Source organism: Heptranchias perlo, unplaced genomic scaffold (assembly GCF_035084215.1).
Source record: "Heptranchias perlo isolate sHepPer1 unplaced genomic scaffold, sHepPer1.hap1 HAP1_SCAFFOLD_1067, whole genome shotgun sequence".
NCBI lineage: Eukaryota > Metazoa > Chordata > Chondrichthyes > Hexanchiformes > Hexanchidae > Heptranchias > Heptranchias perlo.
In genome coordinates this window covers 25,995-37,746 of record NW_027138287.1, presented here as the reverse complement: position 1 = coordinate 37,746, position 11,752 = coordinate 25,995, and the positions used below count along the sequence as shown (strand labels likewise).

At 57.1% G+C, this 11,752-nt stretch overlaps 1 protein-coding gene across 1 annotated transcript in view; it reads left to right on the top strand.

Moving 5' to 3' along the window:
• The first annotated feature begins 215 nt into the window (after positions 1–215).
• Positions 216–11,752, top strand: part of LOC137307592 (NAD kinase 2, mitochondrial-like) — a 35,626-nt gene continuing 24,089 nt past the window's right edge. Inside the window, 1 exon segment of the mRNA XM_067976881.1 lies at positions 216–588. Within this exon segment, the coding sequence (XP_067832982.1) occupies positions 394–588 (195 nt within the window). The 5' untranslated portion in view covers positions 216–393.

The window sequence follows — 11,752 nt, the reverse complement described above, 5'->3', positions numbered from 1 at the left end:
ACTGTGGGAGAACCGTCACCACACGGACTGCAGCGGTTCAAGAAAGCGGCTCACCACCACCTTCTCAAGGGCAATTAGGGATGGGCAATAAATGCCGGCCTCACCAGCGACGCCCACATCCCATAAACAAATAAACGAATCTCCCGGAGCGGCCCCTTTAACACCGCGGTGCCCGACGGGATACGGCGGGACTACAGTTCCCGGCAAGCAGCGGGCGATCGGACAACACGCCTGCGCAGTGGCGACTCGGCGAAGGCCGCGCCTGCGCACTGGTTGTTTGGACCAGCCGGCGGAGTTGCTAAGCGGCGGCCGGGGATTGGCGGCCTAGTGCGGGACGGGTGGAAAGACAGAGCGCGGCCCGAGAGAAGGCCCCGCAGCCCCCGGGCCCGGCCCATGGCGCTCGCCCTACTCCGCTGGGGCCCCGCGGCCGCGCTGCTGACCGGAGGGAGGCCCCGGGCCTTCACCACAGGCCCCGGCCCTTTCCAGCCCGGCCGGGTGGCCGTGGTGGCGAAAACAACCCGCTTCGAGTTCGAGCAGCAACAGCAGCGTCACCTCGGGGGGGAGAGAGAGGAGGAGCTGCGGGAGAGGGTGAGTGGGTCCCGGGGGGGAGGGCAGGGGAGACAGGGCCCCGGAGAGGGGGGGGGTGAGAGGAAGGGGCCCCGGAGAGGGGGGGGGGGGTGAGGGAGGGGTCCCCGAGTGGGGGGGGGGTGAGGGAGGGGTCCCCGAGTGGGGGGGGGGGGGTGAGGGAGGGGCCCCCGAGTGGGGGGGGGGGGTGAGGGAGGGGCCCCCGAGTGGGGGGGGGTGAGGGAGGGGCCCCGGAGGGGGTGAGGAAGGGCCCCCGGAGGGGGTGAGGAAGGGACCCCGGAAGGGTGAGGAAGGGACCCCGGAGAGGGGGTGGGGTGAGGAAGGGCCCCCGGAGAGAGGGGGGGGTGAGGAAGGGGCCCCGGAGAGAGGGGGGGTGAGGAAGGGGCCCCGGAGAGGGGGGGGTGAGGAAGGGGCCCCAGAGAGGGGGGGGCAGAGGAGAGAGGGGCCCCGGAGTGGGGGGGGGGTGAGGGAGGGGCCCCCGAGTGGGGGGGGGGTGAGGGAGGGGCCCCGGAGTGGGGGGGGGGGGTGAGGGAGGGGCCCCGGAGGGGGTGAGGGAGGGGCCCCGGAGGGGGTGAGGAAGGGGCCCCGGAGGGGGTGAGGAAGGGCCCCTGGAGGGGGTGAGGAAGGGCCCCCGGAGAGGGGGGGGGGGTTAAGGAAGGGACCCTGGAGAGGGGGGGGTGAGGAAGGGACCCCAGTGAGGGGGGGGGGTGAGGAAGGGACCCCAGAGAGGGGGGGGGGTGAGGAAGGGACCCCGGAGAGGGGGGGGGTGAGGAAGGGGCCCCAGAGAGGGGGGGGGGGCAGGGGAGAGAGGAGAGAGGGGCCCCGGAGTGGGGGGGGGGGTGAGGAAGGGGCCCCGGAGAGGGGGGGGTGAGGAAGGGGCCCCGGAGAGTGGGGGGGTGAGGAAGGGGCCCCGGAGAGGGGGGGGTGAGGAAGGGGCCCCGGAGAGGGGGGGGGTGAGGAAGGGGCCCCGTGAGGGGGGGGTGAGGAAGGGGCCCCGGAGAGGGGGGAGGGTGAGGGGGGGGGTGAGGAAGGGGCCCCGGAGAGTGGGGGGGTGAGGAAGGGGCCCCGGAGAGTGGGGGGGTGAGGAAGGGGGCCCCGGAGAGTGGGGGGGTGAGGAAGGGGCCCCGGAGAGTGGGGGGGTGAGGAAGGGGCCCCGGAGAGGGGGGGGTGAGGAAGGGGCCCCGGAGAGGGGGGGGTGAGGAAGGGACCCCGGAGAGGGGGGTGGTGAGGAAGGGACCCCGGAGAGGGGGGGGGTTAAGGAAGGGACCCCGGAGAGGGGGGGGGGTGAGGAAGGGGCCCCGGAGAGGGGGGGGGTGAGGAAGGGGCCCCGGAGAGGGGGGGGTGAGGAAGGGGCCCCGGAGAGTGGGGGGGCAGGGGAGAGAGGAGAGAGGGGCCCCCGAGTGGGGGGGGGTGAGGGAGGGGCCCCCGAGTGGGGGGGGGTGAGGGAGGGGCCCCGGAGTGGGGGGGGTGAGGGAGGGGCCCCGGAGGGGGTGATGAAGGGACCCCGGAGGGGGTGATGAAGGGTCCCCGGAGTGGGTGAGGAAGGGCCCCCGGAGAGGGGGGGTGGTGAGGAAGGGACCCCGGAGAGGGGGGGGGGTTAAGGAAGGGACCCCGGAGAGGGGGGGGGTGAGTGAGGAAGGGCCCCCGGAGAGGGGGGGGTGAGTGAGGAAGGGCCCCCGGAGAGGGGGGGGTGAGTGAGGAAGGGCCCCCGGAGAGGGGGGGGTGAGTGAGGAAGGGCCCCCGGAGAGGGGAGGGTGAGTGAGGAAGGGCCCCCGGAGAGGGGGGGGGTGAGTGAGGAAGGGCCCCCGGAGAGGGGGGGGGTGAGGAAGGGGCCCCGGGGTGGGGGGTGAGGAGAGAGAGAATGAGGGGGGAGGGCAGGGGAGAGAGGAATGAGGGGCCCCGGAAGGGGGAGTGGGGATGGGCCCGGGGGAGTGAGGAATGCTCTGCCCGAGGGGGTGGTGGAGGCAGATTCAATCATGGCCTTCAAAAGGGAACTGGATAAGTACTGGAAAGGAAAAAATTTGCAGGGCTACGGGGATAGGGTGGGTGAGTGGGTCTAGCTGGATTGCTGTTGCATCGAGCCGGCACGGACACAATGGGCCGAATGGCCTCCTTCCATGCTGTAACCTTCCTATGATTCTGTTTCCTCCTGAAGTCTGTTACTATCCTCCTCATTGTTTACTATATTTCAGAGTTTCGTGTCATCTGCAAACTTTGAAATTATACCCTCTATACCGAAGTCCAGGTCGTTAAAATGTAATAAAAAGAGCAGTGGTCCTAATACTGACCCCTGGGGAACACCACTGTATACTTCCCTCCAGTCTGAAAAACAACCGTTCACCACTACTCTCTGCTTTCTGTCCCTTAGCCAATTCTGTATCCTCATCAATCCTCTCCGTTACTTCATCAAAGAACTCAATTAACTTGCAGAATGGGCAATTGAATTTCAATATAGATAAGTAATATACTTGCCTTAAGTAATATACTTGCCTTTATTAGCCGAGGCATAGAATATAAGAGCAAGGAGGTTATGATGGAGCTGTATAAAACACTGGTTAGGCCACAGCTGGAGTACTGTGTGCAGTTCTGGTCGCCACACTACAGGAAGGATGTGATCGCTTTGGAGAGGGTGCAGAGGAGATTCACCAGGATGTTACCAGGGCTGGAGCGCTTCAGCTATGAAGAGAGACTGGGAAGATTGGGTTTGTTTTCCTTGGAGCAGAGGAGGCTGAGGGGGGACATGATTGAGGTGTACAAAATTATGAGGGGCACAGATAGGATGGATACTAAGGAGCTTTTTCCCTTCGTTGAGGGTTCTATAACAAGGGGACATAGATTCAAGGTAAAAGGCGGGAGGTTTAGAGGGGATTTGAGAAAGAACTTTTTCACCCAGAGGGTGGTTGGAGTCTGGAACTCACTGCCTGAAAGGGTTGTGGAGGCAGGAACCCTCACAACATTCAAGAAGCATTTGGATGAGCACTTGAAATGCCATAGCATACAAGGCTACGGACCAAATGCTGGAATATGGGATTAGAGTAGACAGGGCTTGATGGCCGGCGCGGACACGATGGGCCGAAGGGCCTCTATCCGTGCTGTATAACTCTGTGACTCTATGACTCTATAAGTGTGAGGTGGTGCATTTTGATAGGAAGAATAAGGAGGCCACATAGAAAACTAATATTGAATCGGGGACAGGGACTCGATAAAATTAACATAAGTAAAGCAACAGTAATGTAGAAAATAATAGCACTAAAGAGTGACAAATCCCCAGGACCAGATGGTTTCCATCCCAGGGTTTTAAAGGAAGTAGGTGAGCACATTGTGGATGCCCTAACTATAATCTTTCAAAGTTCTCCAAATTCAGGAACTGTCCCTCTAGATTGGAAAATTGCACGTCACTCCGCTTTTTAAGAAAGGAGAGAGAGGGAAACCAGGGAATTATAGACCAGTTAGCCTAACATCTGCTGTGGGGAAAATGCTGGAGACTGAACACCTCGAGAATTTTCAGTTAATCAGAGAGAGCCAGCATGGATTTGTGAAAGGTAGGTCGTGCCTGACAAACCTGATTTGAATTTTTTGAAGAGGTGACTAAAGTAGTGGACAGGGGAATGTCAATGGATGTTATTTATATGGACTTCCAGAAGGCATTTGATAAGGTCCCACATAAGAGACTGTTAGCTAAGATAGAAGCCCATGGAATCAAGGGAAAAGTACGGACTTGGTTAGGAAGTTGGCTGAGCGAAAGGCGACAGAGAGTAGGGATAATGGGTAGGTACTCACATTGGCAGGATGTGACTGGTGGAGTCCCGCAGGGATCTGTCTTGGGGCCTCAATTATTCACAATATTTATTAACGACTTAGATGAAGGTATAGAAAGTCTCATATCTAAGTTTGCCGATGACACAAAGATTGGTGGCATTGTAAGCAGTGTAGATGAAAACATAAAATTACAAAGCGATATTGATAGATTAGGTGAATGGGCAAAACTGTGGCAAATGGAATTCAATGTAGACAAATGTGAGGTCATCCACTTTGGATCAAAAAAGGATAGAACAGGGTACTTTCTAAATGGTAAAAAGTTAAAAACAGTGGATGTCCAAAGGGACTTCGGGGTTCAGATACATAGATCATTGAAGTGTCATGAACAGGTGCAGAAAATAATCAATAAGGCTAATGGAATGCTGGCCTTTATATCTGGAGGACTGGAGTACAAGGGGGCAGAAGTTATGCTGCAGCTATACAAAACCCTGGTTAGACCGCACCTGGAGTACTGTGAGCAGTTCTGGGCACCGCACCTTCGGAAGGACATATTGGCCTTGGAGGGAGTGCAGTGTGGGTTTACTGGAATGATACCTGGACTTCAAGGGTTAAGTTACGAGGAGAGATTACACAAATTGGGGTTGTATTCTCTGGACTTTCGAAGGTTAAGGGGTGATCTGATCAAAGTTGATAAGATATTAAGGGGAACAGATAGGGTGGATAGAGAGAAACTATTTCCGCTGGTTGGGGATTCTCGGAGTAGGGGGCACAGTCTAAAAATTAGAGCCAGACCTTTCGGGAGCGAGATTAGAAAACATTTCTACACACAAAGGGTGGTAGAAGTTTGGAACTCTCTTCCGCAAACGGCAATTGATACTAGCTCAATTGTTAAATTTAAATCTGAGATAGATAGCTTTTTGGCAATCAAAGGTATTAAGGGATATGGGCCAAAGGCAGGTATATGGAGTTAGATCACAGATCAGCCATGATCTTATCAAATGGCGGAGCAGGCACGAGGGGCTGAATGGCCTACTCCTGTTCCTATATTCCTTACATACTGCTTGGATAATAAGAGTCTAAAACGGGAGAGAAGGTGCAAAGGGATCTCGGGGTACAGATACACATCACCAAAAGTAGCGACGCAGATTAATAAGACCATAAAAAAGGCAAATCGAGCACTGGGGTTCATTTCTGGAGGGATGGAATTGAAAAGCAGGGAAGTTATGTTAAACTTGTACAGAACCTTGGTTAGACCACACTTGGAGTACTGTGCACAGTTCTGGTGTCCATATTCTCGAAATGATAGAGACATTGGAGAAGGTGCAAAAAAGATTCACAAGGATGATACCAGAATGGTGAGGATATACTTATCAGGAAAGGCTGAACAGGCTGGGGCTCTTTTCTCTAGAAAAGAGAAGGCTGAGGGGTCACCTGATAGAGGTCTTCAAGATAATGCATGGGTTTGATGGGGTAAATGTAGAGGAAATGTTTCCAATTGTGAAGGAGACCAGAACTTGGGGCCATAAATATGAGAGTCACCAATAAATCCAATAGGGAATTCAGGAGAAACTTCTTTACCCAGAGAGTGGTGAGAATGTGGAACTCACTCCCACAAGGAGTAGTTGAGGCGAATAGTACAGATGCATTTAAGGGGAAGCCAGAGATACACATGAGGGAGAAAGGGTGAGATGAAGTAGGGTGGGAGGAGGCTCGTGTGGAGCATAAACAGCAGCATAGACCAGTTGGGCCGAGTGGCCCATTTCTGCGCTGTAGACTCGATGTAATCAAGTTAGTCAAACACGATTTTCCTGGACTGAGTCATTGAATATGTTCAAAACTGAGATTGATAGATTTTTGGACTCTAGGGGAATCAAGGGATATGGGGATAGGGCGGGGAAGTGGAGTTGAGGTTGAAGATCAGCCATGATCTGATAGAACGGTGGAGCAGGCTCGAGGGGCCGAATGGCCTACTCCTGCTCCTATTTCTTATGTTCTTAACCAATCCGTGCTCACTTTCATTTATTTGCCCATACTTTTCCAAGCTACTAATCTATTCTCATACTCTCTCTTCACTCCTCTTATTCCCTTTTTTAGATCTCCTCAGTACTTTCTGTATTCAGCCTGGTTCTTTACTGTTATATGATCCTGACATTTGTCATAAAACTCCTTTTCCTGTTTCATTTTAATCTCTATATCTTTCGTCATCCAGGGAGCTCTAGCTTTGGATGCCCTTCCTTTCCCCCTCGTAGAGACGTGTCTACTCTGTACCCGATCCAACTCCTGTCTGGAGCTGACGGTGCGTTGGCCGTGGCTCACTTGGGAACACTCTCACCTCTGAATCAGGAGGTTGTGGCTCCAGGGACTTGAGCATAAAATCCAAGCTGATACTCCGAGGGAGGGCTGCGCCGTCGGAGGGGCGGTGCCGAGGGAGGGCCGCGCCGTCGGAGGGGCGGTGCCGAGGGAGGGCCGCGCCGTCGGAGGGGCGGTGCCGAGGGAGGGCCGCGCCGTCGGAGGGGCGGTGCCGAGGGAGGGCCGGAGGGTCGGTGCCGAGGGAGGGCCGCGCCGTCGGAGGGTCGGTGCCGAGGGAGGGCCGCGCCGTCGGAGGGTCGGTGCCGAGGGAGGGTCGGTGCCGAGGGAGGGCTGCACCGTCGGAGGGGCGGTGCCGAGGGAGGGCCGCACCGTCGGAGGGTCGGTGCCGAGGGAGGGTCGGTGCCGAGGGAGGGCTGCACCGTCGGAGGGGCGGTGCCGAGGGAGGGCCGCACCGTCGGAGGGGCGGTGCCGAGGGAGGGTCGGTGCCGAGGGAGGGCTGCACCGTCGGAGGGGCGGTGCCGAGGGAGGGCCGCACCGTCGGAGGGGCGGCCTTTTGGGACTTTAAAACCGAGGCCCTGTCTGCCCTCTCAGGTGGATGTTATAGATCCCACGCCCACTATTTTGAAGAAGAGCAGGGGAATCTCCCTGGTGTCGTGGGGCCGATATTTATCCCTCAACCAACATCACTAAAACAGATTATCTGGTCATTATCACATTGCTGTTTGTGGGATCTTGCTGTGTGCAAATTGGCTGCCGCGTTTCCTACATTACAACAGTGGCTACGCTTCAAAAAAGTTCTTCATTGGCTGTAAAGCACTTTGGAATGTCCTGAGGTTGTGAAAGGCGCTAAAGAAATGCAAGTTCCTCCTCCTTTCTTTCTTTCTCTGAAGGCCTGCTATTACTCATTTACTATTTTCGCTGCCAATCTTTGATTCCAATCCACCTGGAACAGATCCCTTTTATAACTCACTGAAACTAGCCCTCCTCCAGTTGTGTATTTTCTCATTTGCTTGTTCCTTCTCCTCTTCCATAACTATTCTAAACCTAATAATATTGTGATCGCTGTTTCCGAAATGCTCCCCCACTGAAACATGTTCCACCTGCCCCACTTCATTCCCCACAACTAGATCCAGCACTGCTTCCTTCCTGGTTGGGCTGGAATTATCACTATTTGCAAATGTTCTCCTCTGTCTCCTTCCCACTATTTGGTGGCGTGTAGTATACTCCCAGTAGTGTAAGAGCTCCTCTCTTGTTCCTTAATTCTAACCAAATAGATTCTGTCTTTAACCCCTCAATTACATCATCCCTTTCCAGTGCTGTAATAGTTTTTGATCAATACTGACACCCCCCCACCCCCAACTTTCTTTCCTTCACAATCTTTCTTGAATACCTTGTAGCCAGGAATATTAAGTCCCCAATCCTCCCCTTCTTTGAGCCAGGTCTGTGTTATTACCACGATATCATATTCCCATGTGATGACGTGAGCCTGCAGCTCACCAACCTTATTCATCACGCTACGTGCATTTACGCACATGCACTCCAATCTCATCTTAGACTGCCTCGTATTTGTCCCCTATCTGACCCCTCCTATTTCTGAACTATTCCTTACTCTAGTGCTACTTGTTCCTCCCAGTCCTCTGTTCACCTCGTTTCTCCTCTCTAATGTTTCATCCTGGTGCCCATCCACCTGCCAAATGAGTAAACCCTCCCCCACAGCATTAGTGAACCTCCCCGCGAGGACATTGGTCCCAGCTCTGTTTAGGTGCAATCCGTCCGGCTTGTACAGGTCCCTCCTGTCCCAGAATGGGTCCCAATGCCCCAGGAATCTGAAGCCCTCCCTCCTGCCACACATGAACCTGTTTTCTCTGGCTATTCCTATACTCACAGGCACATGGCACAATATACGATGCATTCAGTTAAAAGGGTTCCCAGTCTCAGGCGGAGGAGTCGGTACAGAGAGAGGGTGAGGGGGGGAGGAGCAGGTACTGAGTGAGGGTGAGGGGGAGAGGAGCAGGTACTGAGTGAGGGTGAGGGGAGGGGGAGAGGAGCAGGTACTGAGTGAGGGAAGGGGGAGAGGAGCAGGTACTGAGTGAGGGGAGGGGGAGAGGAGCAGGTACTGAGTGAGGGGGAGAGGAGCAGGTACTGAGTGAGAGGGAGGGGGGGAGGAGCAGGTACTGAGTGAGGGGGAGGGGGAGAGGAGCAGGTACTGAGTGAGGGGGAGGGGGAGAGGAGCAGGTACTGGGGGAGGGGGAGAGGAGCAGGTACTGAGTGAGGGGAGGGGGAGAGGAGCAGGTACTGAGTGAGAGGGAGGGGGGGAGGAGCAGGTACTGAGTGAGGGGAGGGGGAGAGGAGCAGGTACTGAGTGAGGGGAGGGGGAGAGGAGCAGGTACTGAGTGAGGGGAGGGGAGAGGAGCAGGTACTGAGTGAGGGGAGGGGAGAGGAGCAGGTACTGAGTGAGGGGAGGGGGAGAGGAGCAGGTACTGAGTGAGGGTGAGGGGGAGAGGAGCAGGTACTGAGTGAGGGGAGGGGGAGAGGAGCAGGTACTGAGTGAGGGGAGGGGGAGAGGAGCAGGTACTGAGTGAGGGGAGGGGGAGAGGAGCAGGTACTGAGTGAGGGTGAGGGGGAGAGGAGCAGGTACTGAGTGAGGGGAGGGGGAGAGGAGCAGGTACTGAGTGAGGGGAGGGGGAGAGGAGCAGGTACTGAGTGAGGGGAGGGGGAGAGGAGCAGGTACTGAGTGAGGGTGAGGGGGAGAGGAGCAGGTACTGAGTGAGGGGAGGGGGAGAGGAGCAGGTACTGAGTGAGGGGAGGGGGAGAGGAGCAGGTACTGAGTGAGGGGAGGGGGAGAGGAGCAGGTACTGAGTGAGGGGAGGGGGAGAGGAGCAGGTACTGAGTGAGGGTGAGGGGGAGAGGAGCAGGTACTGAGTGAGGGGAGGGGGAGAGGAGCAGGTACTGAGTGAGGGGAGGGGGAGAGGAGCAGGTACTGAGTGAGGGGAGGGGGAGAGGAGCAGGTACTGAGTGAGGGGAGGGGGAGAGGAGCAGGTACTGAGTGAGGGGAGGGGGAGAGGAGCAGGTACTGAGTGAGGGGAGGGGGAGAGGAGCAGGTACTGAGTGAGGGGAGGGGGAGAGGAGCAGGTACTGAGTGAGGGGGAGGAGTGAGGGGGAGAGGAACAGGTACTGAGCGAGGGTGAGGGGAGGGGGAGAGGAACAGGTACTGAGTGAGGGGGAGGAGTGAGGGGGAGAGGAACAGGTACTGAGTGAGGGGAGGGGGGGAGGAGCAGGTACTGAGCGAGGGTGAGGGGGAGAGGAGCAGGTACTGAGCGAGGGTGAGGGGGAGAGGAGCAGGTACTGAGCGAGGGTGAGGGGGAGAGGAGCAGGTACTGAGTGAGGGGAGGGGGGGAGGAGCAGGTACTGAGTGAGGGGAGGGGGGGAGGAGCAGGTACTGAGCGAGGGTGAGGGGGAGAGGAGCAGGTACTGAGCGAGGGTGAGGGGGAGAGGAGCAGGTACTGAGTGAGGGGAGGGGGGGAGGAGCAGGTACTGAGCGAGGGTGAGGGGGAGAGGAGCAGGTACTGAGCGAGGGTGAGGGGGAGAGGAGCAGGTACTGAGTGAGGGTGAGGGGGTGAGTGGAAGAGACCGCGGAACAGACCACAGTGTCTTCACCCTTTAAACCCTTTCATCATTTCAAATCTATTAGATTCCCCCTGGTTTTTCTGTGCTGCAGTGAAGACGAGCACCCTGTATCCCTGGGATCACCCCAGTGAAGACTAGCACCCTGTATCCCTGGGATCACCCCAGTGAAGACGAGCACCCTGTATCCCTGGGATCACCCCAGTGAAGACTAGCACCCTGTATCCCTGGGATCACCCCAGTGAAGACTAGCACCCTGTATCCCTGGGATCACCCCAGTGAAGACTAGCACCCTGTATCCTTGGGATCACCCCAGTGAAGACTAGCACCCTGTATCCCTGGGATCACCCCAGTGAAGACTAGCACCCTGTATCCCTGGGATCACCCCAGTGAAGACGAGCACCCTGTATCCCTGGGATCACCCCAGTGAAGACTAGCACCCCGTATCCCTGGTATCACCCCAGTGAAGACGAGCACCCTGTATCCCTGGGATCACCCCAGTGAAGACTAGCACCCTGTATCCCTGGGATCACCCCAGTGAAGACTAGCACCCTGTATCCCTGGGATCACCCCAGTGAAGACTAGCACCCTGTATCCCTGGGATCACCCCAGTGAAGACTAGCACCCTGTATCCCTGGGATCACCCCAGTGAAGACTAGCACCCTGTATCCCTGGGATCACCCCAGTGAAGACTAGCACCCCGTATCCCTGGGATCACCCCAGTGAAGACGAGCACCCTGTATCCCTGGGATCACCCCAGTGAAGACTAGCACCCTGTATCCCTGGGATCACCCCAGTGAAGACTAGCACCCCGTATCCCTGGGATCACCCCAGTGAAGACTAGCACCCTGTATCCCTGGGATCACCCCAGTGAAGACGAGCACCCTGTATCCCTGGGATCACCCCAGTGAAGACTAGCACCCTGTATCCCTGGGATCACCCCAGTGAAGACTAGCACCCTGTATCCCTGGGATCACCCCAGTGAAGACTAGCACCCTGTATCCCTGGGATCACCCCAGTGAAGACGAGCACCCTGTATCCCTGGGATCACCCCAGTGAAGACTAGCACCCTGTATCCCTGGGATCACCCCAGTGAAGACTAGCACCCTGTATCCCTGGGATCACCCCAGTGAAGACGAGCACCCTGTATCCCTGGGATCACCCCAGTGAAGACGAGCACCCTGTATCCCTGGGATCACCCCAGTGAAGACGAGCACCCCGTATCCCTGGGATCACCCCAGTGAAGACTAGCACCCTGTATCCCTGGGATCACCCCAGTGAAGACGAGCACCCTGTATCCCTGGGATCACCCCAGTGAAGACTAGCACCCTGTATCCCTGGGATCACCCCAGTGAAGACGAGCACCCTGTATCCCTGGGATCACCCCAGTGAAGACTAGCACCCTGTATCCCTGGGATCACCCCAGTGAAGACTAGCACCCCGTATCCCTGGGATCACCCCAGTGAAGACGAGC